The 25,124-nt window shown below is 40.8% G+C and overlaps 1 protein-coding gene across 10 annotated transcripts in view; it reads left to right on the top strand.

Annotated features, from left to right (window-relative positions):
* Nucleotides 1–25,124, top strand: part of CFAP54 (cilia and flagella associated protein 54) — a 312,031-nt gene that overhangs the window by 134,284 nt on the left and 152,623 nt on the right. For all 10 annotated transcript variants that reach the window (XM_027542095.1, XM_027542091.1, XM_027542096.1 and 7 more), the window contains 4 exons: nt 427–654; nt 8,898–9,121; nt 9,222–9,357; nt 11,726–11,834. In XM_027542095.1, coding sequence (XP_027397896.1) covers nt 427–654; nt 8,898–9,121; nt 9,222–9,357; nt 11,726–11,834 — 697 coding nt within the window. The remainder of the gene's footprint in view (nt 1–426; nt 655–8,897; nt 9,122–9,221; nt 9,358–11,725; nt 11,835–25,124) is intronic.

Below are 25,124 nucleotides of genomic sequence, written 5' to 3'. Positions count from 1 at the left end.
TTCCTTTATAACACTTACCATTCCCTGAAATTGTACTTTGATATGTCTGCTTAATAGTGTTGGATTTTCCTAATCAAAAGCAGCACAAGGTCAGGCGCAGTTTCCCTTGCTCACTGAGACATTCCCGGCACTTAGAACAATGGGCATGTTGGAGTCCTAGCTCATCATTTAGTGGAGTCATAACCCAGGGCAAGTTAGCCCCATGCCTTCATTTCCTCATCTGTAAAATGAGAATACTAGTGCATACTTTCTTCATAGGAGTTGTTATATAGAATGTTATATTAGAATATAAATGTCTTACCATGGTGTTTAGCACTGTAAGTAGCATATAACAACTTTTATTACTGACTTAGAATATTAGCAGAGATGTGAAGTCACTCAGAGATCTGTAACTTTGGCATCTTTTGAATGTTGTGCTTGTCTTAGGTTCTTGCTCATCGTGGTGGCTATTGGACTCTGCTTCAGAACTGCTGTCGGGCCCTTTGGAACTTTACTCAGGAGCTACAAATACTGCATAAACAAGCAGTGGATCTGTATAAGACATTTCCTATTAGCCAGGATAGTTTCCTCTGTATCTCTGTTTTACCATTCTATTTGGGAGCAGAATTACTTATTGACATGTTAATAGAACTACAGAATACTGATTCTATTAAGGTAAGAGTATTTGGGCAATTCTCTTTATTGTAGTTGATTAACAATTTTGTGTGTGTGTGTGTACCATACAGCTTGGGATAAGTAGAAATTTTATATTTTGCTTGAGTTGTTTTTTGGTTTGTCTTAATTTTATTTGCTTTGTTATTTGGTTCACAGTATATAATGTGTGCTGATGTTAATTACAAATATCTGCCTGAAAATCAGTTTCTTAAATGGAAAAGAAAGTAGCATTTATTGAGCTCCAGCTTCTACAGAAACTAACCAAAGTACATTTAATCTTCATGGCAATCATTTGACAGAGAAAAAACAGACCTTAAAACAGATCATGTAGCTTGTTGATTGATACTTGTTTTAGTCCCTGTTCTGTTTCTCTAGATGTAGAATTTGCAGCCATTTCAAATCTACCACACGGTAGTTTAAAGCATGAAAATAAAACTGAAAAAAAAAAGCAAACCTCATATAACTTAAACACATTAAAAATTAGTAAACACATAAATATTTTGAATCATGGGGTTTATAACATTTTTCAGATGTAAAATATATGATAATGATAGTACAAAAGACTGGGAGGGCAAATAAAATGAAACTGAATACGTTTTTAAACTTTATATAAGTATAAAGTGATACAGTATTAACTTTAAGTGGAATGTGATAAGTTAAGTATGCATTTAATAATCCCCCAAGTAACTACCAAAAAAAGTGATATAGCTAAAAGGCCAAATGAAAGCTAAAACTAAAATGGAAAACTAAATAATAGTCAGTTAACTAAAGAAAGCAGGGAAAGAGGAACACAAACACATGGAACAAATAGAAGATAACAAATAACCTAGCCCAATTATATCAATAACTGTATTAAATATAAGTAGACTAAATACCCCAGTTAAAAGGCAGAGATTGTCTGGGTTAAAAAAAGAGAGACGTGTACTTGTCCATAAGAGAAGCACTCTAGATATGAAGAAACAGATAGATTGAAAATAAAACAGTAATTGGAAGAATTATACTACAAAAATAGTTAGCATAGAAAGGTTGATGAGGCTATATTAATATTAGATAAAATGATCTTCAAGTCAAAAAGTATTTTGAAAGATAAAGAGGGACACTTCATAATGAGAAGAAGCTCAATTAATCAGAAAGACATACTAATCATAAATGTGTATATACCAAATAACAGAGATTCAGAATATACTTTGGATACCCAAAGCTTGAAAAACATTCTGCTTGGTGGACACATTGATATACTAAGCAGATCTCAGGCCCTGAGTCCATAGGAAAGGTCACAGAAATGCCTTATCTTAGACCCATCCAGACCTGGCCCGTCTTGCATTTGGCTATTCTTGGGTTATATCCTTCATAAGAAAACTGTGTCAGTGAGTTCTGAGTCATTCTAGGAAATTACTGACCTGAGTTTACAACTGGTCAGTCAGGAGTTCAGGTGCCAGAGGACCTGTGACTGGCATCTCCAGTGAGCACAGACCCTTCTTAAACCTGTGGAATCTGACCCTAACTGTGGGGTAATTAGTGTCAGCACTGATGTGTAGTACACTGAGGGAGGTTGGAAACAAAGCACATAGTGTGTTCACCAAGATGGATTGTCAGTCAGTTCAGTCGCTCAGTCGTGTCCAACTCTTTGCGACCCTGTGAATCACAGCATGCCAGGCCTCCCTGTCCATCACCAACTCTTGGAGTTCACTCAAACTCATGTCCATTGAGTCGGTGATGCCATCCAGCTATCTCATCCTCTGTCGTCCCCTTCTCCTCCTGCCCCCAATCCCTCCCAGCATCAGGGTCTTTTGCAATAAGTCAACTCTTTGCATGAGGTGGCCAAAGTACTGGAGTTTCAGCTTCAGCATCAGTCCTTCCAATGAACACACAGGACTGATCTCCTTTAGGATGGACTGGTTGGATCTCCTTGCAATCCAAGGGACTCTCAAGAGTCTTCTCCAATACCACAGTTCAAAACCATCAATTCTTTGGCGCTCAGCTTTCTTCACAGTCCAACTCTTGCATCCATACATGACCACTGGAAAAACCATAGCCTTGACTAGACGGACCTTTGTTGGCAAAGTAATGTCTCTACTTTTCAATATGCTATCTAGGTTGGTCATAACTTTTCTTCCAAGAAGTAAGCGTCTTTTAATTTCATGGCTGCAGTCACCATCTGCAGTGATTTTGGAGCCCCCCAAAATAAAGTCAGCCACTGTTTCTACTGTTTCCCCATCTATTTCCTATGAAGTGATGGGAATACATTTGAATCAGTTCTAATGAGGTGTATGAAACTGGAGCCTATTATACAGAGTGAAGTAAGCCAGAAAGGAAAACACCCCAATACAGTATACTAACGCATATATATGGAATTTAGAAAGATGATAATGATAACCCTATACGCGAGACAGCAAAAGAGACACAGATTATAGAACAGTCTTTTGGACTCTGTGGGAGAGGGAGAGGGTGGGATGATTTGGGAGAATGGCATTGAAACATGTATAATATCATATAAGAAATGAATTGCCGGTCCAGGTTTGATGTAGGATACAGGATGCTTGGGGCTGGTGCACTGGGATGACCCAGAGGGATGGTGCGAGGAGGGAGGTTGGAGGGGGGTTCAGGATGGGGAACACATGTACACCCATGGCAGATTCATGTTGATGTATGGCAAAACCAATACAATATTGTAAAGTAATTAGCCTCCAATTAAAATAAATAAATTTAAATTAATAAAATAAAATAAAATATGTTAAAATATGAAAAAAAAGAGAAGTCTCTGCACTGCAACTAGAGAGTAGCCCCTACTTGCTGCAACTAAGGAAAAACTCAAGCAGCAACAAGGACCCTGCACAGCCAAAATAAATAAAATTTTAAAAAATGAATGAAAGAAAAGATTCCATGAGTTCAATCAGAGACCGACTTGAAGAACAGAGGCCAGAAAGAATAAAACCTTTTGTGAGAGAGTCTGAAAAATAAATCAAGCATTTCCTTGCTAATTTTTAAAAACAACTACTGTTTTTTTATCAGTGAAGATATGAATCTAGACAGTGTGGTTGCTCTACTAGACTACCGTAAGGATGGTATCACCCCATGTATGATTTTCTTTATGAACGGTTTAGAAATGGAGAAATGTTAACAAATCTGGCAATAACTTTAGATCTATCACCTATAATCATAAATTATTCCATTTTTCATCCACACAGCAAGAGAACTTAGATAAATGGAACTGGTGTCATTTGACTTCTTTGACTTTTGATTATTAGATTATAAGGGCGGAGCTTATAACATCAGCAAAATGACATCTATCTTTTATTGAGCATGTTATGTGCCAGACGCTGTGCTAAGGGGGCAAATTCACATAGGTCATGTATATCACACCTATTATTCATACCTTCACAAGCAGATGATTTTCAAGGTCTCTTCCAAATTCAAGGACTATGAATCTTATGGGAGGGAATGTTCTGAATTGAACTGAGACTTGGTTTGTTGTTATTGTTGTTTAGTCTGACCCCATGGATTGTAGCCTGCCAGGCTTTTCTGTCCATGGGATTTCCCAGGCAAGAATACCAGAGTGGGTTGTCATTTCTTTCTCCAGGGAATCTTCCCAACCCAGGGATTGAACCCATGTCTCCTGCACTGGCAGGCAGATTCTTTAATGCTGAGTCACCAGGGAAGCCCTACTAACTTTATTGGGCTATAGTCTCGCCAGTACGTGCGTGCTAAGTCGCTTCAGTCATGTTCAACTCTTTGCGACCCCATGGACTGTAGCTCACCAGGCTCCTCTGTCCATGGGATTCTCCAGGCAAGGACACTGGAGTGGGTTGCCATGCCCTTCTCTGATAGTCTGGCCAGTAGGTGGATCTAAAGGATTTTGCTAATAAACACATGAAAAGATGCTCAATATCACTCATTATTAGAGAAATGCAAATCGAAACTACAATGAGATATCACTTCACACCAGTCAGAATGGCCATCATCAAAAAGAATCTACAAACAATAAATGCTAGAGAGGATGTGCAGAAAAGGGAAGCCTCTTGCACTGTTGGTGAGAATGTAAATTGATAACAGCCAGTATGGAAAACAGTATGGAGATTCCTTAAAAAACTACGAATAAAACTACCATATGACCCAGTAATCCCACTAGGAGGCATATACCCCGAGGAAACCAAAATTGAAAAAGACACATGTGCCCCAATGTTCATTGCAGCACAATTTACAATAGCTAGGACCTGGAAGAAACTCAGATGTCCATCAACAGATGAATGGATAAAGAAGCTGTGGTATGGATTTACAATGAACTATTACTCAACCATAAAAAGGAGTGCATTTGAGTCAGTTCTAATGAGGTGGATGAGCCTATAGTCTATTATACAGAGCGAAGTAAGTCAGAAAGAGAAAAATGAATATTGTACAGTAACACATATATAAGGAATCTAGAAAGATGGTACTGATGAAATTATTTCAGGGCAGCAAAGGAGACACAGACATAGAGAACAGACTGATGGACAGACTGATGGTGAGGGAGGAGGAAGGACAGGATGGGATATATGAAGAGAGTAACATGGAAATAAACATTACCATATGTAAAATAGATGGCCAATGGGAATTTACTGTATGCTCAGGGAACTCAAATCTGGACTGTAACAACCTAGAGGTGTGGGATGGGGAGAGAAGTGGGAGGGATGTTCAAGAAGGAGGGGACATATATATATACCTATGGCCAATTAATGCTGATGTTTGGCAGAAACCAACACAACGTTGTAAAGCAAGTATCCTTCAATTAAGAATAAATAAATTTTTTAAATTAAAAGAAAACATCTCTAGGGTGTTTCAAATGCAGCAAGGACTTAAGGAAATGAATACAATAGTTACATAGTAACTCTTTAATTTTGGTGAAAAGAGGGTCTACAGTAATCCAAGTCTATGCCCCAACCAGTAACGCTGAAGAAGCGGAAGGGGAACGGTTCTATGAAGACCTACAAGACCTTTAGAACTAACACCCAAAAAAGATGTCCTTTTCATTATAGGGGACTGGAATGCAAAAGTGGAAGTCAAGAAACACTTGGAGTAACAGGCAAATTTGGTCTTGGAGTACGGAATGAAGCAGGGCAAAGGCTAATAGAGTTTTTCAAAGAGAACATATTGGTCATAGCAAACACCCTTTTCCAACAACACAAGAGAAGACTCTACACATGATCATCACCAGATGGTCAACACTGAAATCAGATTGATTATATTCTTTGCAGCCAAAGATGGAGAAGCTCTACACAGTTAGCAAAAACAAGACTGGGAGCTGACTGTGGCTCAGATCATGAACTCCTTATTGCCAAATTTAGACTGAAATGGAAGAAAGTGGGGAAAACCACTAGACCATTCAGGTATGACCTAAATCAAATCCCTTATGATTATACAGCAGAAGTGAGAAATAGATTTAAGGGCCTAGATCTGATAGATAGAGTGCCTGATGAACTATGGAATGAGGTTCATGACATTGTACAGGAGACAGGGATCAAGACCATCCCCATGGAAAAGAAATGCAAAAAAGCAAAATGGCTGTCTGGGGAGGCCTTACAAATAGCTGTGAAAAGAAGAGAAGCGAAAAGCAAAGGAGAAAAGGAAAGATATAAACATCTGAATGCACAGTTCCAAAGAATAGCAAGGAGAGATAAGAAAGCCTTCCTCAGCAATCAATGCAAAGAAATAGAGGAAAACAACAGAATGGGAAAGACTAGAGATCTCTTCAAGAAAATTAGAGATACCAAGGGAACATTTCATACAAAGATGGGCACAATTAAGGACAGAAATGGTATAGATCTAACAGAAGCAGAAGATATTTAGAAGAGGTGGCAAGAATACACAAAAAAACTGTACAAAAAAGAGCTTCACGACCCAGATAATCACGATGATGTGATCACTCACCTAGAGCTGGACATCCTGGAATGTGAAGTCAAGTGGGCCTTAGAAAGCATCTCTACGAACAAAGCTAGTGGAGGTGATGGCATTCCAGTTGAGCTATTTCAAATCCTAGAAGATGATGCTGCGAAAGTGCTGCACTCCATAGGCCAGCAAATTTGGAAACCTCAGCAGTGGCCACAGGACTGGAAAAAGTCAGTTTTCTTTCCAATCCCAAAGAAAGGCAATGCCAAAGAATGCTCAAACTACTGCACAATTGCACTCATCTCACACACTAGTAATGTAATGCTCAAAATTCTCCAAGCCAGGCTTTAGCAATACATGAACCTCCAGATGTTCAAGCTGGTTTTAGAAAAGGCAGAGGAATAGAGATCAAATTGCCAACATTCGCTGGATCATGGAAAAAGCAAGAGAGTTCCAGAAAAACATCTGTTTCTGCTTTATTGACTATGCCAAAGCCTTTGATTGTGTAGATCACAATAAACTATCTAAAATTCTTCAAGTGATGGGAATACCAGACCACCTGACCTGCCTCTTGAGACACCTATGTGCAGGTCAGGAAGCAACAGTTAGAACTGGACATGGAACGACAGACTGGTTCCAAATAGGAAAAAGAGTACATCAAGGCTGTATCTTGTCACCCTGCTTATTTAACTTATATGCAGAGTACATCATGAGAAACACTGGGCTGGAAGAAGCACAAGCTGGAATCAAGATTGCCAGGAGAAATCTCAATAACCTCAGATATGCAGATGACACCACCCTTATGGCAGAAAGTGTAGAGGAACTAAAAAGCCTCTTGATGAAAGTGAAAGAGGAGAGTGAAAAATTTGGCTTAAAGCTCAACATTCAGAAAACGAAGATCATGGCATTTGGTCCCATCACTTCATGGCAAATAGATGGGGAAACAGTGGAAACAGTGTCAGACTTTATTTTTTTGGGCTCCAAAATCACTGCAGATGGTGACTGCAGCCATGAAATTAAAAGATGCTTACTCCTTGGAAGGAAAGTTATGACCAACCTAGTAGCATATTGCGGAAAAGGCACTGGCACCCCACTCCAGTACTCCTGCCTGGAGAATCCCATGGATGTAGGAGCCTGGTGGGCTGCAGTCCATGGGGTTGCGAAGAGTCGGACACGACTGAGCGACTTCACTTTCACTTTTCACTGTCCTGCATTGGAGAAGGAAATGGCACTCCACTCCAGTACTCCTGCCTGGAGAATCCCAGGGACAGGGGAGCCTGGTGGGCTGCCATCTATGGGGTCACACAGAGTTGGACACGACTGAAGTGACGCAGCAGCAGCAGCAGTAGCATATTGAAAAGCAGAGACATTACTTTGCCAACAAAGGTCCGTCTAGTCAAGGCTATGGTTTTTCCGTGGTCATGTATGGATGTGAGAGTTGGACTGTGAAGAAGGCTGAACACCGAAGAATTGATGCTTTTGAACTGTGGTGTTGGAGAAGACTCTTGAGAGTCCCTTGGACTTCAAGGAGATCCAACCAGTCCGTTCTAAAGGAGATCAGCCCTGGATGTTCTTTGGAAGGACTGATGCTGAAGCTGAAACTCTAATACTTTGGCCACCTCATGCAAAGAGTTGACTCATTGAAAAAGACCCCGATGCTGGGAAGGATTGGGGGTAGGAAGAAAAGGGAACGACAGAGGATGAGATGGCTGGATGGCATCACCAACTCGATGGACATGAATTTGAGTGAACTCCGGGAGTTGGTGATGAATGGTGGGGCCTGGTGTGCTGCAATTCATGGGGTCGCAAAGAATCTGACACGACTGAGCGACTGAACTGAAGTGAATTTAGAAGACTTTTTCTCCCTAAGTTTGACATTTGCATCAGGGAACTGGGCAAATTTTCGTATACAAACTGAATATAACCAATATATTAAGGAAATTTAAATATTTATGTATACTATAGCCTGTTTTTCCTCATAACTTTACCTTATTTATTGGTTTAATGTTCTTACTTAAATAGTGACTATGTACCAGGAAGTATAGTAATGACTAACCATATGTGGCTATGTATATTTTGGCTTAAATAATTAAAATTAAATAAACTTAAAAATCCAGTTGCCGTAGTCAGACTTCAACAGCTCAGTATCCACATGTGCTTAGTGGCTACTGTATGGAACAGCACAAATGTAACACATTTCCTTCATCACAGAAGAGCTATTGAACAGTATCATCTAGCTTTGATTTGCATAATAAATATATTCAATTTTTTTCTTTTCAGTTCTTTTCCATGTTATATTTTTAGCTATTCATTTTGTGTTCAGACGAAACATGTAGGGAAATATGAAATTTCAGAGTTTTGTTTCAATGTGCTACTTGCAGACTATTGATGAAAAAGGAGAGTTCAGTGTCCCGAGTTGCTATGGAAATATTAAAAATGATAACGGTGGTTCCAGCCTTACCTTTGAGCATCCTCTGGATGACGTCAATGTGGTCGATTTGAAATGGATCCATGACTTTGTATTAAAATCTCTGGAACTTGTCTATCAAGTAGAAAAATGGGAAACACTCGTATCACTTGCCATTCAGTTCAATGCAGTTTCGCAGTAAGTACCTCTGAAAGGGTGGCTAACAGCGATAGACTTCACTGAGAAGAACGTGTCTTTACTAATGTTTGTTTCTAATATATATGTTACTCTTATCCAGTGAAAGATACACAGAGCAAGTGACTCCACTGCTGGTTTACGCACAGCGCCAGCTTCTACTGCAAATATCCAAATGCAAGGGCCCAGACATCAGCCAACAGGCTTGTGTAAGATATGAGACTGAATACAAACAGAAGGTAGGTTAGGCTCTGTTATTCATGCAGTTGTCATTTCTTATTAGTATGCATATAACTAGCAAGATTTGGGATCAGATAAATGTTGCTATTTTCACTTAGGCATTTATCATTCAAATCAGCAAACATTGTTGAGAATCGCTGTTTGCCAGTATTTTCCAGATACAGAGAAAACAAAAATTAAGTCCTTGTACACGAGGAGCTTATATCCAGGTCAAAGCTGATTTACGCATTAGGCACAGTGAAAAGAGTGCTGGAGACATAGCACTTTTTTAGGAGCCATTAAATGTTTTGATTTATTTTACAATCAGAAGAAAAAAGGAACTTTTATGTTAAAGACAGCGTTACAGTTTTAATAATATTTTTTGATGGAGCAGTAGGCCCATGACGGCAAAAGTACTTAGGGCTCATGAATGACATGTTGCAGCTTTAAGTTGAGGGAGGAAAGAGATACATCTATTCTCTCATTTATTAGCTTAATAAATATGTATTGACTCCCTAAGATTAGAGCTGATGCATTCAATTGTGCAGTCTGTGTCCTGCCCTTGGGCACTTGGCATACGTTGGGGTGCTGAATCCAGCCCCTGCCCCACACACTAATCCATGTGGGCTTGAGGGGCTTGTAGCCCCCCAGAGAAGGCTCACATTTTTTTCCTTCTCACAAAGGCTGCTTATGGTCTTGGCATATTCTTGCCTCTTGCATATTCTATGTAGAGAGCTGTGTTCTTGCTTTATGGAGGTTAGTTTCAGAAGTAGGGAGGTAGGACCAGTGGATAAACATGTAAACAGATAAAAAGATTTATTATCAGCATAAATTCTCTGAAGAAGATAAAACAGCTACATGGGATAGAGATAGGCTGGGGTGAGAGGTGGAAAAGTTGAGCAGAGGTGATCGGGAAGGTCTCTTGGAGATGGTTACATTTGGTGGGAAAGGGCCAGCCCTATAGTGGAAAAGAACATTCCAGCCTAAGGGGAGGACAGGATCAAAGACCCTGAGTTGGGACAGGAAGGAGGCCCAGACCCTGCAGTGCAGCAGACGAGAGATGAGAAGAAGGGGCTGCTTCTTCGGCATTTTCTTGGGTGCTTCCTCCTCTTCTCCCCAGTGTCCCAGTGTTAGTACAGCCCAACGTTCTGTTCTTGGTCCTCTAGTACTCTAGCTAGGTATTCTCTGTTAGAGAGTTAACTCAACCTGTGGCTCAAAGTAAACATCTTTATGATGATGGCTACCAAAATTACATCTCCTGTCTAGACCTTTCTCCTGTATTCTGTGCTGACGTATCTAACTGCCTGTATCAGTCAGGGTTCAATCAAAGAAGCAAAATTAGTTACAGCTGTCTCTCCCCTCCCCAAATGTCCACATTGATTTTTCCCACACCTTTTCCAGTCTTGACTGAACATCACATTCTCTGTGAAGACTTTTTCCTCACTGCCTTGTTTAAATGTACGTGTCTGTTTGTCTGTTTTTCTCTATAGCATTTATAACTCTTAGTCTACTTTATCATGTACTCTATATATTTTGTTTATTGTCTATTTCCACGACAATAAGTACCACAAGAAGAGGAATTTTTGCTTATTTTGTTTTCTGCTATATCATCTGTGAGCTTAGAGTAGTGCCTGGCACATAATAGGTGTTCAATAAAGATTTTTTAAATGAAGCTGGAGAGGTGGGAAGGACTAGGTCAAGTAAGATCTTAATAGGCTGGGGGAAGGAATTTGCATTTTCTTAGACTGTCCTTGCATCTCATTATAGAGGTAACTACAAGGGACGATAATAAAGAAGCATCATCTACGTCAGACTGGGGTTCAAGGATGGTTGTATTTTGAGCAGGGGTGTGGGAGGTGGGGTGGAGAAATGGAGAGAAGAGGATCTTGGACCTTTTAAAAGAATTACCTTATGTCTAAAAATGGTCTTTTTCATTTTAGGACTCATTATCTGTTAAAAAATACTACAGAGGACGTTAGTTCTGAAAAACTCCACCAGGGAAGTTTAAATAGTGTTAATTATGAGTAGAGGGGAAATCTGCCATTGAAAAAGCAGCCTCTATTTTAAATATGTTTCAACTTACATAATGGGAGATATATTTAGACTAGTGAATTTATAGAACATCAGAGAAATTATTCTAATTGCTCTACATAATTTGCCTAATGCTTTTCCAGCTGTGGTATACATAAGAAATATGAAAAATTATGTAGCCACTTTTTTTTCCCTCAAAAGTTCTCATGATTGAATGTTACTCTGGAACTTTTATTTGTAACATCTTTTTGTATCTCTTCTTTTTGGCTAATGAAAAATAAGATGAACATTTCAAGTAAGCAAAAATTTTGGCTCTAAATACCTAAGTGATATTTGTTTTCTCCTATCTTTTTAAAGATAACCTGCCGAAATTTCATTGGAATACAGCTCAAGATTAATCCTCCAACCAATAAAGGGACAGCTATAGGACAGCGAGCAGATGTCCTTAGAAAGCTTATCTATTCAGGTTGGAACCAATCTTAGCTTGAAGCTCTTTCTCTCTTCTTTAAAACAAGATTTGCTGTTGTGTTCTGCATGTCCAGTCTCCCATAATTAAAGTGTTCGCAAAAGCTCTTTTGCAGATTTGACTGAAAATAATCCACTTGATATTTACCATCTTATATTGCTATAAATGTCACTTAAGGGGAATTAAAACTCATGTCTTTTATTAGTTTAATCTGTAAGTTAAAAAAGGGATATGAGAGAAGAGGGAGAAAGGAAATTGATGGGAAAAATTAAATATGAGAAAAGACTGTTTCACAAGTTTTTCTCTATTTTTAATCTCATTTGGGAACTCTTTAAACTGATCTTTTGCTATTTTCTTGGTTCTATCGTGATCCTCATAATAACTTCCATTTCCATAATCAGTATGGATTATTTTTCTACTGGTGTTACCAAGGTTAACTTGTTGGTTTTTAAACAAGAGTACAACAGAAGATTCTGAAACATTATGACTCCTTTGCTTTTAGCTGGTGAGGCCTCTTGGAGTGTGTTGGCAATGTGACTTATACGAATGAGATGATGGGAAGGGATGAAAATGGAAGTAATGCCTCTCTCAGTGGTGTTTTTCCTGTCTCTGTTTTGGGTAGAGGAAAGAAATGCAAGTCTTCCCTTTGATATTTCCTGGATTGACAGGTGGGTTCTTTACCACTAGCATGATCTGGGAAGCCTTGATGTGTTTGGATTCCTTCACTTATTTATCTATTGATTTTAGGTATGTATGTGTGTATGTATGTATTTATGCATTCATTCATTCATTCATTTCTTAAGTCAGGCAGCCATTCAGTCATTCAGCAAATATTTCTTGAGTATCTACCATGTGTTAAGTGCTATACTAGGTCCTGAGAAACTTGGAAAGATTGAAGGCAGGAGGAGAAGGGGATGACAGAGGATGAGATGGTTGAATGGCATTACCAACTTGATGGACATGAGTTTGAGCAAGCTCCAGGAGTTGGTGATGGACAGGTAAGCCTGGCTTGCTGCAGTCCATGAGGTCACAAAGAGTCGGACACAACTGAGCGACTGAACTGAATGACTAACTGAGGTCCTGAGAATACAAAGATGAATGGGACTAAAGATTTGTTATATGATTTACAGCCCATTGAAAGAGACCGATAAATAAGCCAGAGATGGTAGTGTAGAGTGGTAAGATCTATACTGTTGTGACTCCTGCCGCTGCTATAAACAATAATAGTTAATGGTAGTGTCATTTTTGAGAGACTCTATGTAATTTAGTGGGGTTATCATAAAAGTAAAAAGCAAAAGTTGAGAGTAGAAAGGTCGGCAGGGATTGGATAATAAGGGGTCTTAGAAGGTAGGGTAAAGAGGCTCAGATTCATCTAGAGAGCTGAAGGGAGCTAGTTAGAAGGGTTTAAAGAAGGAAAATGAAATGATCATATTTGTGTTCTTGAAAGACACTTCAGCAGCGTGGGGAATGGGTTGGAAGGAGACCACATGGCGGCAGGAGAGCTGCTGCTACCTGCTTATGGGTTTACAGACATGATGAGGTCCTGGACTTAGTGAGAACAGCGGGGTGGGCAGTTGAATGCTTGTTAGGTGAGGGGGATGCATGAGGAAGGGAGGAGTTCAAGTTGCTTTGGTTTCTGGCTTAGGTGGCTAAGTGGTTGTGGTATCTTCACTCTATTAAAAAGTACTGAAGTGGGGGGCAGGTTAGAGGAAAACATCTCTTTGCTATTACTGAGTTTGAGGTGTCTAAATAATAGCTGAGTAGAATCATCCAGTCAGTCAGTGATCAGTGCAAAGAAATAGAGGAAAACAATAGAATGGGAAAGACTAGAGATTTCTTCAAGAAAATTAGAGATACCAAGGGAACATTTCATGCAAAGACGGGCACAATTAAGGACAGAAATGGTATGGACCTAACAGAAGCAAAAGATGTTAAGAAAAAGTGGCAAGAACACACAGAAAAACTATACAAAAAAGATATTCATGACCTAGATAATCATGATGGTGTAATCACTCCCCTAGAGCCAGACATCCTGGAATGTGAAGTCAAGTGGGCCTTAGGAAGCACCACTACAAACAAAGCTAGTGGAGGTGATGGAATTCCAGTTGAGCTCTTTCAAATCCTGAAAGATGATGCTGTAAAAGTGCTGCACTCAATATGCCAGCAAATTTGGAAAACTCAGCAGTGGCCACAGGACTGGAAAAGGTCAGTTTTCATTCCAATCCCAAAGAAAGGCAATGCCAAAGAATACTCAAACTACCGCACAATTGCACTCATCTCACATGCTAGTAAAGTAATGCTCAAAATTCTCCAAGCCAGGCTTCAGCAATACGTGAACCGTGAACTTCCAGATATTCAAGCTGGTTTTAGAAAAGGCAGAGGAACCAGAGATCAAATTGCCAACATCCACTGGATCATGGAAAAAGCAAGAGAGTTCCAGAAAAACATCTACTTCTGCTTTATTGACTATGCCAAAGCCTTTGACTGTGTGGATCACAATAAACTGTGGAAAATTCTGAAAGAGATGGGAATACCAGACCACCTGACCTGCCTCCTGAGAAATCTGTATGCAGGTCAAGAAGCAGTAGTTAGAACTGGACATGGAACAACAGACTGGTTCCAAATCGGGAGAGAAGTACATCAAGGCTGTATATTGTCACCCTGCTTATTTAACTTATATGCTGGACTGGATCAAGCACAAGCTGGAATCAAGACTGCTGGGAGAAATATCAATAACCTCAGATATGCAGATGACACCACCCTTATGGCAGAAAGGGAAGAAAAACTAAAGAGCCTCTTGATAAAAGTGAAAGTGGAGAGTGAAAAAGTTGGCTTAAAGCTCAATATTCAGAAAACTAAGATCATGGCATTTGGTCCCAACACTTCATGGCAAATAGATGGGGAAATAGCAAAAACAGTGAGAGACTGTATTTTTTTGGGGGGAGGGGGCTCCAAAATCAGTACAGATGGTGACTGTAGCCATGAAATTAAAAGACGCTTGCTCCTTGGAAGAAAAGTTATGACCAGCCTAAGACAGCATATTAAAAAGCAGACATTACTTTATTGACAAAGGTCCATCTAGTCAAAGCTATGGTTTTTCCAGTAGTCATGTATGGATGTGAGAGTTGGACAATAAAGAAAGTTGAGCAGCAAAGAATTGATGCATTTGAACTGTGGTTTTGGAGAAGACTCTCAAGAGCCCCTTGGACAGCAAGGAGATCCAACCAGTCCATCCTAAAGGATATTGGTTCTGAATGTTCATTGGAAGGACTGATGCTGAAGCTGAAACTCCAATACTTTGGTCACCTGATGCAAAGAACTGAGTCATTTGAAAAGACGCTGATGCTGAGGAAGATTGAAGGCTGGAGGAGAAAAGGATGACAGAGGATGAGATGGTTGGATGACATCGCCGACTCAATTTGAGTGAACTCTGGGAGTTGGTTTTGGACAGGGAGACCTGGTGTGCTGCCGTCCATGGGATCACAAAGAGTTGGACACAACTGAATGACTGAACTGAACTGATGATACATCAGTGAGGCACTCAGCAGGTTTGTATTTTCACCACCAGTGCATTGGTATTGGTTGAAATCAGAGGCTTGAACAAGGTCACCCAGAGGGTGTTCTTAAGAATATGGTCCTGAGGATGCCATCACTTTGGAATCTGTGTCAGTCAGAAAGGGCTGGGGTACATAGCAGTTATGAACAATCCCTGAATCTCATTGCCATAAGACAAGGAAAAGTCTGTTTTTTGCTCATGCTTGTGTTCAGTGAGGTTGAGCAGCTCATCATGGATTGATGGAATGTCCCTCTCGACACAGGCTTCCATGATGGTTTTAGAGGCAGGAGACAGAACACTAGTGTTATCCTCTAGGGTAGCTATAACTGGAGGCATATAGTAAATGGTTAAGACTTTGAAGTGAGACCACACACATATACCATACACTTTGTGCTAAGGGCTTTATGTGGATTGTTTTATTATAACAACCCCATTAAAATTCATTGGACATCAGGCACTCTGATAAATGTTTTGTGAGTATTAGCTTACAACTGCCTGATGAGGTAGGTTTGCTGTTGTCTCCATTTTTTAACCAGGAAAAATAATATTTTGTATATTTTTCATATTTTATAATTTTATATTCATAGTTTATATATAAGTCAGATGATGGCTCTTCAAGCTGATACTTTAAGGTGACACATTTTCTGCAATTTTATTGGCTAAAGTCATGTGGCCACATCTAACTTCAAAAGGGGAGGGTAGTGTGATTGTACTCTGTACCCCAAGGATAAAGATGGACTATGTGAAAAGCCCTAGTGACTGTGATGGAAAAAACAGAGGCAGAGCTCATATCTGAAAGAAATTGGGATGTGGCTTAAGAGGTGGGAGGTACGGGAGCTGAGAGTGTTACAAATGAGGCCGAGGAGAGACAGAGAGCGTATGAGTCAACAGTCAGAGAGAGGTCAACTAAGATGAGGGATTCTGTCCATTGTGTTTGGGAGGTCACTGTCCCTGGCCTTTCTGCTATGACACCCTCACCTTAGGGTCTTGCTGTAGCTGTTTCTCCTTCCTGAAGTGCTCTTCCCCCATCCAGGTGGCTCTCTGATAAACCCCTCACTTCCTTAAAATCTTTGTGTGCATCTCATCTTTTCAGTGAGGCTTACCCTGACCATTCTATTTGAAACTGCATCCTGCTTCCTTCCTTCCAATTCCCCTTACCCTAATAAATGTTTTCTTTTTTCCCCCCTGAAGCACTTATAGCCACTTATCACATTCTATAACTCAGTTTTTTAAAACTTATATTTATTGATTACTAGTCTGTCTCTGCTGGTAAAAGGTAGGGTCTGTGAGGTCAAGGACAATTGGTTTGTTCATCGATGGAATCTACATGCCTTCATCAGTACCTGACACATCGTAGGAACTCAGTGTCCACTTGCTGAATGAATGACTTTAACAATAGTAGTTTCAAAGAAATGGTTGGGAGGGTAATGGCAGTGTTTTGAGTGGTGGGTGTGGTAGTGGTAAGCTGTGCCTGCACAGAGTCACTGAATGAGAATTGCCTTTGATGAAGCTTAGAAGTGACAAGAAAAAAGCAGGAGCGGCCAGAAGGGAAAGTGGAACCCAGGGAGGCTTTGTTTTATTTGTGTGGTTGTTTTAGTAGAAGAGAAGGAGAATATTTCTATATTAAATAGAAAGATCCGGGAGAGAGGGAGAGCCAAGAGATAAAGATATTTGATCAGGCAAGGAGCTTGAGGATAAACAAGGCAGAAAATGGGATATATGGGACTTAGGATGTTGGGACACCCCTGATGCTAGATAAGAAAGGAAGGAGAGAACAGGTTCAAATGCAGGAAAATTTGTAGATGTTAGTGGTAGAATTTGAAGGCATCTTTACTGGGCACTAGAGATGTTCTTAATGAAGCAAGGAGTTGAGAGCACAGCCAAGGTTGAGATTCCAGGAGAGATGTGAGGTGGTGGACTGGAAAATAGGAGAAAGGAAGATAGGAGAGCTGCAGAGCAGTGTAGACGATCCAGTTGAGTAGCATTGGTGACCATGAACTTGTAGGTTTTACTGCCAATGATAAATTATTTCCTCATATTCAGTGAACAGCAGGAGGACCAGCTTCCCCTCATCAGTCATGTGTGAATAGTTCCAAAGAGCATGTTTCTTCCTGGGTGTGTTGTCCTTTTCTTCATCTTGTCTGTCAAACCTCTGGAGATCCTCCAACTTGGGATCTGTAACTCAGAATGTGATTTATACTGTCCCCTCCATCCTAAAAAGAACTGGCAACAAATGTGAGAAAATTTGTCAAAAATGCTTGTTATCAATCTTCTGGTTACAGGGGGTGGGGGAGTGGGGGGTATGGTGTGGGGAAGGGAGGAGTGAATTGGGAGATTGGGACTAACATATACACACTATTATACATAAAGTTGGAGAAGGCAATGGCACCCCACTCCAGTACTCTTGCCTGGAAAATCCAAGGGCAGAGGAGCCTGGTGGGCTGCAGTCATGGGGTCGCTAAGAGTTGGACACAACTGAGCAACTTCATTTTCACTTTTCACTTTCATGCATTGGAGAAGGAAATGGCAACCCACTCCAGTGTTCTTGCCTGGAGAATCCCAGGGATGGGGGAGCCTGGTTGGCTGCCGTCTGTGGGGTCGCACAGAGTCAGACACGACTGAAGTGACTTAGCAGCAGCAGCATACATAAAGTAGATAACTATTAAGGACCTGCAGACCACCCTTATGGCAGAAAGTGAAGAGGAACTAAAAAGCCTCTTGATGAAAGTGAAAGAGGAGAGTGAAAAAGTTGGCTTAAAGCTCAACATTCAGAAAATGAAGATCATGGCATCTGGTCCCATCACTTCATGGGAAATGGATGGGGAAACAGTGGAAACAGTGGCTGACTTTATTTTTTGGGCTCCAAAATCACTGCAGATGGTGACTGCAGCCATGAAATTAAAAGACGCTTACTTCTTGGAAGAAAAGTTATGACCAACCTAAATAGCATATTGAAAAGTAAAGACATTACTTTGCCAACAAAGGTCCGTCTAGTCAAGGCTATGGTTTTTCCAGTGGTCATGTATGGATGCGAGAGTTGGACTGTGAAGAAAGCTGAGCGCTGAAGAATTGATGGTTTTGAACTGTGGTGTTGGAGAAGACTCTTGAGAGTCCCTTGGACTGCAAGGAGATCCAACCAGTCCATTCTAAAGGTGATCAGCCCTGGGTATTCTTTGGAAGGAATGATGCTAAAGCTGAAACTCCAGTACTTTGGCCATCTCATGTGAAGAGTTGACTCATTGGAAAAGACTCTGATGCTGGGCAGGAGGAAAAGGGGATGACAGAGAATGAGATGGATGGATGGCATCACCGACTCGATGGATGTGAGTTTGAGTGAACTCCGGGAGTTGGTGATGGACAGGGAGGCCTGGCGTGCTGTGATTCATGGGGTCACAAAGAGTCGGACACAACTGAGGGACTGAACTGACCTGAACTGAGTTCTTTGTAATGAACTATATGAGAAAAGAATCTTCAAAAGAGTGGATATATGTATATGCATGGCTGATTCACTTTGCTATATAGTAGAAACTAACACAACATTGTAAATCAAATATACTCCAACAACAACAAAAAAAGAAAATGCTTGTTACCAAAATGGTGACTAACATCTAAGATCTAGGAAAAGCATATGTAGGAAAACTCTAGACCCATGTGACCAGTAGGTGCTTAATGACAATGGCTGCAATGTGTCAGGAAAGCACGTTGCCAGTCTGTTGTTAGGTTATATTTGGAAAGGCAAGAGGGTGGGTGGTAGGGCAGAAAGAAAGATGGGGTCATCAGGCTTCAGTGATCCTTTGAGATGGTTCTCAATGGTGGTGGAGGTAGAGCTAGTTTGAGCAATGAACAGAGTTGTTGTTGTTGTTTAGTCTCTAAGTCATGTCTGATTCTTTAGTGACCCCATGGACTGTACCCCTCCATGCTCCTCTGTCCATGGAATTCTCCAGGCAAGAATACTGGAGCAGGTTGCCATTTCCTTCTTCAGAGGATCTTTCCAACCCAGGGATTGAACCTGAATTTCCTGCATTGGCAGGTGGAGTCTACTGCTGAGTCACTTAGGAAGCCCATGGACAGAGTAGGAGTATTCAAATAGATAAGATCTAAAAAATATTGTAATGGCAGTAATAATTGATTGAGCCAGTACTTTATTATCTTCTGGTGGCTCAGATGGTTAAAGAATCTGCCTGCAGTGCAGGAGATCTGAGTTCAATCCCTGGGTCAGGAAGATCCTCTAAAGAAGGGAATGGCTACCCACTCCAGTATTCTTGCCTGGAGATTTCCACGCACAAAGGAGCCTTGCGGGCTACATACAGTCCATGGGGTTGCAAAGAGTCAGACATAACTGAGCGACTAACTCTTCAACAATTGTAGGAGGTAGATATTATTATACTTACATTACACATTAGATAATTAAATGTTACAAGTGAGTGCTGGAATCATGGTTCAAACTCTGGTCGGTCTGATTGCTCACAGGGCTCCACTGAGCTATCAGGTCTGTCTGTCCTTTGTCCCTTTTCAGGTTAGATTCTCTTCTTAACTTACAGCATTCAAGAAAAAATTTGCTATATATCAGTAGTCATGGGGAAACAGATATTTTATTGTTACTTGTTATGATAGTTGCACAATTTTAAGATGATCCTGCATAACTACTACAGGTTTTACACTGAACCATTATCATTAAAATCTTGGCATCCACCTGATACCTCCTTATGAAACTCTAGGACCTCTGTGTCTAGGAGCATAATTTGGGCTGCGCTTTTGGGCTTATTAGGCAAATTTTTAGGATGCTGAATTTTTTTTTAGTGTACTAAATTCAGATCATTAATGTGTTTATAAGCATGATGGTCCTTATATCACCATGACATGTTTGAAATTCTTAAAAGAGTTTTAAAAAAAGAACAAGTATACTCCTGATGGTTTCCACCCCAGATCGCTGCTTTAGAACATCATAGATTTTCTTTTGGCATAATAGCATTTGGAGGTAATGCTTGATATGTTTAATTCTTCAGAACAGATACTGTAACGCTCCGGTGCCTAGGAACATTTGGTATTCTCATTATTTAACAGCATTCTATTCTCCCTCTAGCTATTTAATAATGCATATGTAATTTGGTACAGTCTCTGTAGGATTTGGAGGAGTGAGAATACCTTACTTTATAGATGATTTTTTGTATGGATGAGTAACCCACCTGCTTGTTAAGCTTCAAAGGGGTGATAACTCTATGGATATGCCTTTTATTGTAGCTGTTTTTGCTTTCTGTCTGGGATCTCTTTCTTCAGGTTTGACTTTACTGGCATCTAAGTTCTCTAACAGGATAGTTCAGCCATCACGTGTGTTGGAATTTTGAACCCTTTGGCTGGTGTGTTTTATTAGGGCCTCTGGGCATTTGGATTGATGTCACCGAAGGTGTAGAAAGTGGCCCAAAGTTTATATCACTCACTGGGATTCTTCCTTATTGAGACCATCTCTCTGGAGTCATTGGCATTTCAATTTTAATGTCTACACTGGTACACGAGAGACATAGTAAATCTAGTCTTTTCTCTCCTCTTCCTTATTTTTACCTATTTCAAACTGTTGAGGCTATTAGTGCCTTTAAAATAGCTTCTGAATTATCCATAGAAGTTCTCAGAGAGGGACCCCTTGAGACAGAGATGGCAGAATAAGGCCTGCAAGCTAATGATATTTCCTTATTGCTTTGCATCATTTATCTCCTGTAGACAACCACCAAAACACCAACAGAAGCCTAATTAGACAATAAGAAAAAAGGGTATACTAGGGCTTGAAAGAAGAGAAAAAAGTAAGGTAAAATATAATTTAGGAAAACAACAAAAAGAAATTATTTATAAGCATATATTTGCTAAAAAGTAGCAGGATGATTTTATTCAGAGCCCATGTTTTAAAGATGGCAAACATCTCCTCTTTTCCCTCTTATAATCTGTAATCACTGGCATGCCTTTGTGACTTTTATTCTAGAACGTAAGCTCTGGGAGAGCAAGGAGCGTGTCTATTTTGTTCATTTGTACCTGCTCAGTGCCTGGCATGGCACCTAGTACTGGTACGTTCTCAGTGGACATTTTTAAAATATAATGTGAGCTATTTATTAAATGCTTCCTCCATGACCAATACTGTGCTGGACCTGTCACAAATGGGTTAAAACGTAGTCTAATAACTCTTGGAGGTAAATCTTACCATCCCAGTTTTAACAGATCTTGCAAATGAAGGCCTCCTGAGAAAGTTACTGTCTGAAAATATTAATATGTGAGGGCTTCCAGTTTCCACCCTTTCCTTTGCTTTGCTGAACTTCTTTCCCTCATCTCACTCTCTATGGAAGAAAAAATGAAAGCCAAGCTCTTGAATTCTGGCAGGAAAAGTGGAGAAACGGAGCAGAAACCTATGATCTTCAGGGTGCTGTGCGTAAGGGTTGGGGTGGGAGGGGTGAGGGCATGCCTTGTCAGGACTCACGCAGGACTGTGCATGCTTAGAGGAGAGAGGGGTGGTGGAGACAAGGTAGGGGGACAGGAGAGCGAAGTTGGCAGGAGAAGAGTGTGACCTGTGCCTCATTATTTGATCCTCTTAAATGTATGACAGGGAAGTGTGTCATGAAGTGAGTCATGAGTGAACTTGCTGGGGGCACAGATGCACCTCTCAACATAGCCATGTTCCTGGTTTGACCAGAGCTTCCAGGGTTTCGAGACATCAAGGTGTAATGAAAGATGTGTCTCCACGGTCATTGAATGTGACCCCATGTTATTAATTTCACCAAGACCTCACTGGGCTTACAAGGACCCCAGGCTTAATCTGTATTATTCTCAAAGTGTCTCTATGCCCACAGGAGCACACCTTAAATTAGGATCATTGCCTGTTCCCCAAATCTGACACCCTTTGGGAAACTATTTGGGAAAGGCGTCAGACTAAAACACTGGTTCTCTCTCATCTTGTAAGGGCTTAGAACAAGTGTTGTTGTTGTTTTTTAATTGCTGTCATGTTTGACTCTTTGTGACCCCATGGACTGTAGCCCACTAGGCTCCTCTGTCCATGGGATTTCCCAAGCAAGAATACTGAAGTTGGGTTGCCTTTTCCTTCTCCAGTTAAGACAAGTGACTGTCCCTCAAATTCACTTTTCGTCCTTTGTAAAGTATGAGTGATATTTATCTCTACTAGTTGTAAAATACTGTGACAATAAATTGAGATTAATGCCTATGGAAGTGATTATTAATAAAGTTTGTCCCAAGCATTTAGCTTTGAAAACTGTTGTCATTCATTCACGTAATGAATGTTTATTGAGCACATACCTTGTAATAGGTACAGTTGTAGGCCAGGGGTGAATTCAGTGGACAAAATGGGCAAAAATCTCTGCTCTCACAGAACTTGCATTTTAGTGGTCAGAGACAATCAATAAATAAGTAAAACCCATAGTAGGTCAGAAGCTAATGGGTGCTGAGAAGAAAAGAGAAGTTGTGACAATGTTAAAGAGAGTGATCAAAGAAGGCCTCAGTGAGGAGTTAACAGTGAAGTCATAAGCTTAAGGAGTTGAGGAATCAAACCTGGGGATATCTCAGGGAAGAATGTTCTAGGACAAAGTGAACCACTGGTGCCAAGACCCTTGGGTGGAAGCATGCCAATGTGGGAGGGAGTAAGGGGGAGAATAGTAAGGTCACAGGGAACCTCTTCTTGGTGGGCCTCAGAGGTCACTCCAAGGACACTGTTCTCTCTCTAGGTGATGGGGGAGTCTTGGACAGGGGCGTGACATGAGATAGTTTATATTTTAAAAGGGATAACTTGTATTTTAAAGGGGGTCCTCTGGTTTTTTTGTTGAGACTGGCAAGGGTAGAAATGAGACTGCTTCGGGGTGGTCACAGTGATTCAGAAAGAGATGTCGGGTCTTGGAACACAGTGGAATGGAAGTGGTGAGTAGATCTGGGGAGAGATGGTGGCACTCCAGACATTTTCTGAATGGGGAGCCTCCAGGATTTGTTGTGAATTTGACTTGGGGCTTGAGATGAGATAACAAGTCAAGGATGATGCCAGCTTGTGGCCTGAGCAACTGGAAAAATAGAACCACCCTTTAATAAGATGAGGAAAGACTATGAAAGGAGTAGGTTTAGGGAGGAAAGATTAGGAAATCAGTTGGGAACATGCTAAGTGTGAGATGTTCATTAAATGCCCAGCAGAGGAGACCAGTGGATAAATGAGCCTGGACTTCAAGAGAGATGGGGCCAGAGATAGCATGTAGATACTTAGACCCATGAGACTAGATGAGATCATCAAGGGGGTGAATGTGTTACTGAACTGGGTTCTTGAACTCGTTAATCAATAGACATTGATAAGAGAGAGGATGAGGAATTCAGGCAAGGCTTCATTGGGACTTAGGCTACAGCACAAAGGAATGAGAAGAAGTAATAGATTCCCTTCCTCAATCTCCAACTGACAGGGGGGCTAGTTTCTTAAATTGGGTGTGAGAGCAGGTCAGTGTGTTGGCAGGGGAGTCACTGAGGTTGGTCTCCCCGTGCCCTGGTGGTGCTGTGTGCAGTACCCTGCTTTTGCTCCAGGCCCCAGAGATGGCAGATGGGTTTTGGCCTTTGTGTATCTTATTGTTCATGATTTGCCTCAACTGTGCATGCACACAGTTGTTTTTAGTCGCTTATGCTATGCTATGCTATGCTAAGTCACTTCAGTTGTGTCCGACTCTGTGTGACCCCATAGACGGCAGCCACCAGGCTCCCCTGTCCCTGGGATTCTCCAAGCAAGAACACTGGAGTGGGTTGCCATTTCCTTCTTCAATGCATGAAAGTGAAAAGTGAAAGTGAAGACGCTCAGTCGTGTCTGACTCTTAGCGACCCCATGGACTGCAGCCCACCAGGCTCCTCCATCCATGGGATTTTCCAGGCAAGAGTACTGGAAGTTTCTTTGTATTCTATTGCTGGAGGAGACGTTTGTCCAGATGCAAGTATTCCAGTAAAGGGTCCCAGGTTCCAGCCTGTCTCAAATGTTAGTTAAGAAGAAAAGAGAGGCAGTCTAAGGGTTGAGCCTTGGGATTTTCAAATATTAAGAATTTGGGTTGACAAGGATGAATTAGCAAAGAGGGCTAAGAAGGAGGGGTCAGTAGGTTGGTAAAGGACCTGTAAGCCAAGTGAAGAAAGTATTACGAGGAAGGAGTTAGCAACTGGGTCAAATGCTGTTGAAAATTTATGTGAGATAAAGCCTAAAAATCGAACACTAGATTTATTCTAGTGACGATCCTTCGGGTGAAATAATGGGGGAAAAGTGTGATTTAAGCAGTTTTAAGACAGAATTGGAGAAGGAAATGGCAACCCACTCCAGCGGTCTTGCCTAGAGAATCCCAGGGACAGGGGAGCCTGGTGAGCTGCTGTCTATGGGGTCGCACAGAGTCGGACACGACTGAAGCGACTTAGCAGCAGCAGCAAGAGAGAATGGGGAACAATGAAAATAGAACTTTTTGAGGAGTTTAATTATAAAATGGAGCAGAGAGATAGGATGGTGGCTTGAGGGGAAAGAAGGGTCAAGAGAAAGGGTTAAAATTTTTTTTTTTAGAAATTTAAATATAGTCTCTGTGCTATTCTTTACAGTTTCAGAACTTATTTGTCTTTTAATTGACATTTATACCTTGGGTCACCTTCACCCATTTTTGCCCATCACCCCACAACTCTGCCTCTGGCAACCACCAGTCTCTTCTCTGTTTGTTTGAGTTTGAGTTTTTTAGATTCCAAATGTACGT

Source organism: Bos indicus x Bos taurus, chromosome 5, assembly GCF_003369695.1.
Source record: "Bos indicus x Bos taurus breed Angus x Brahman F1 hybrid chromosome 5, Bos_hybrid_MaternalHap_v2.0, whole genome shotgun sequence".
In the NCBI taxonomy this organism is placed as follows: domain Eukaryota; kingdom Metazoa; phylum Chordata; class Mammalia; order Artiodactyla; family Bovidae; genus Bos; species Bos indicus x Bos taurus.
This window is presented reverse-complemented; position numbering and strand designations above follow the sequence as displayed.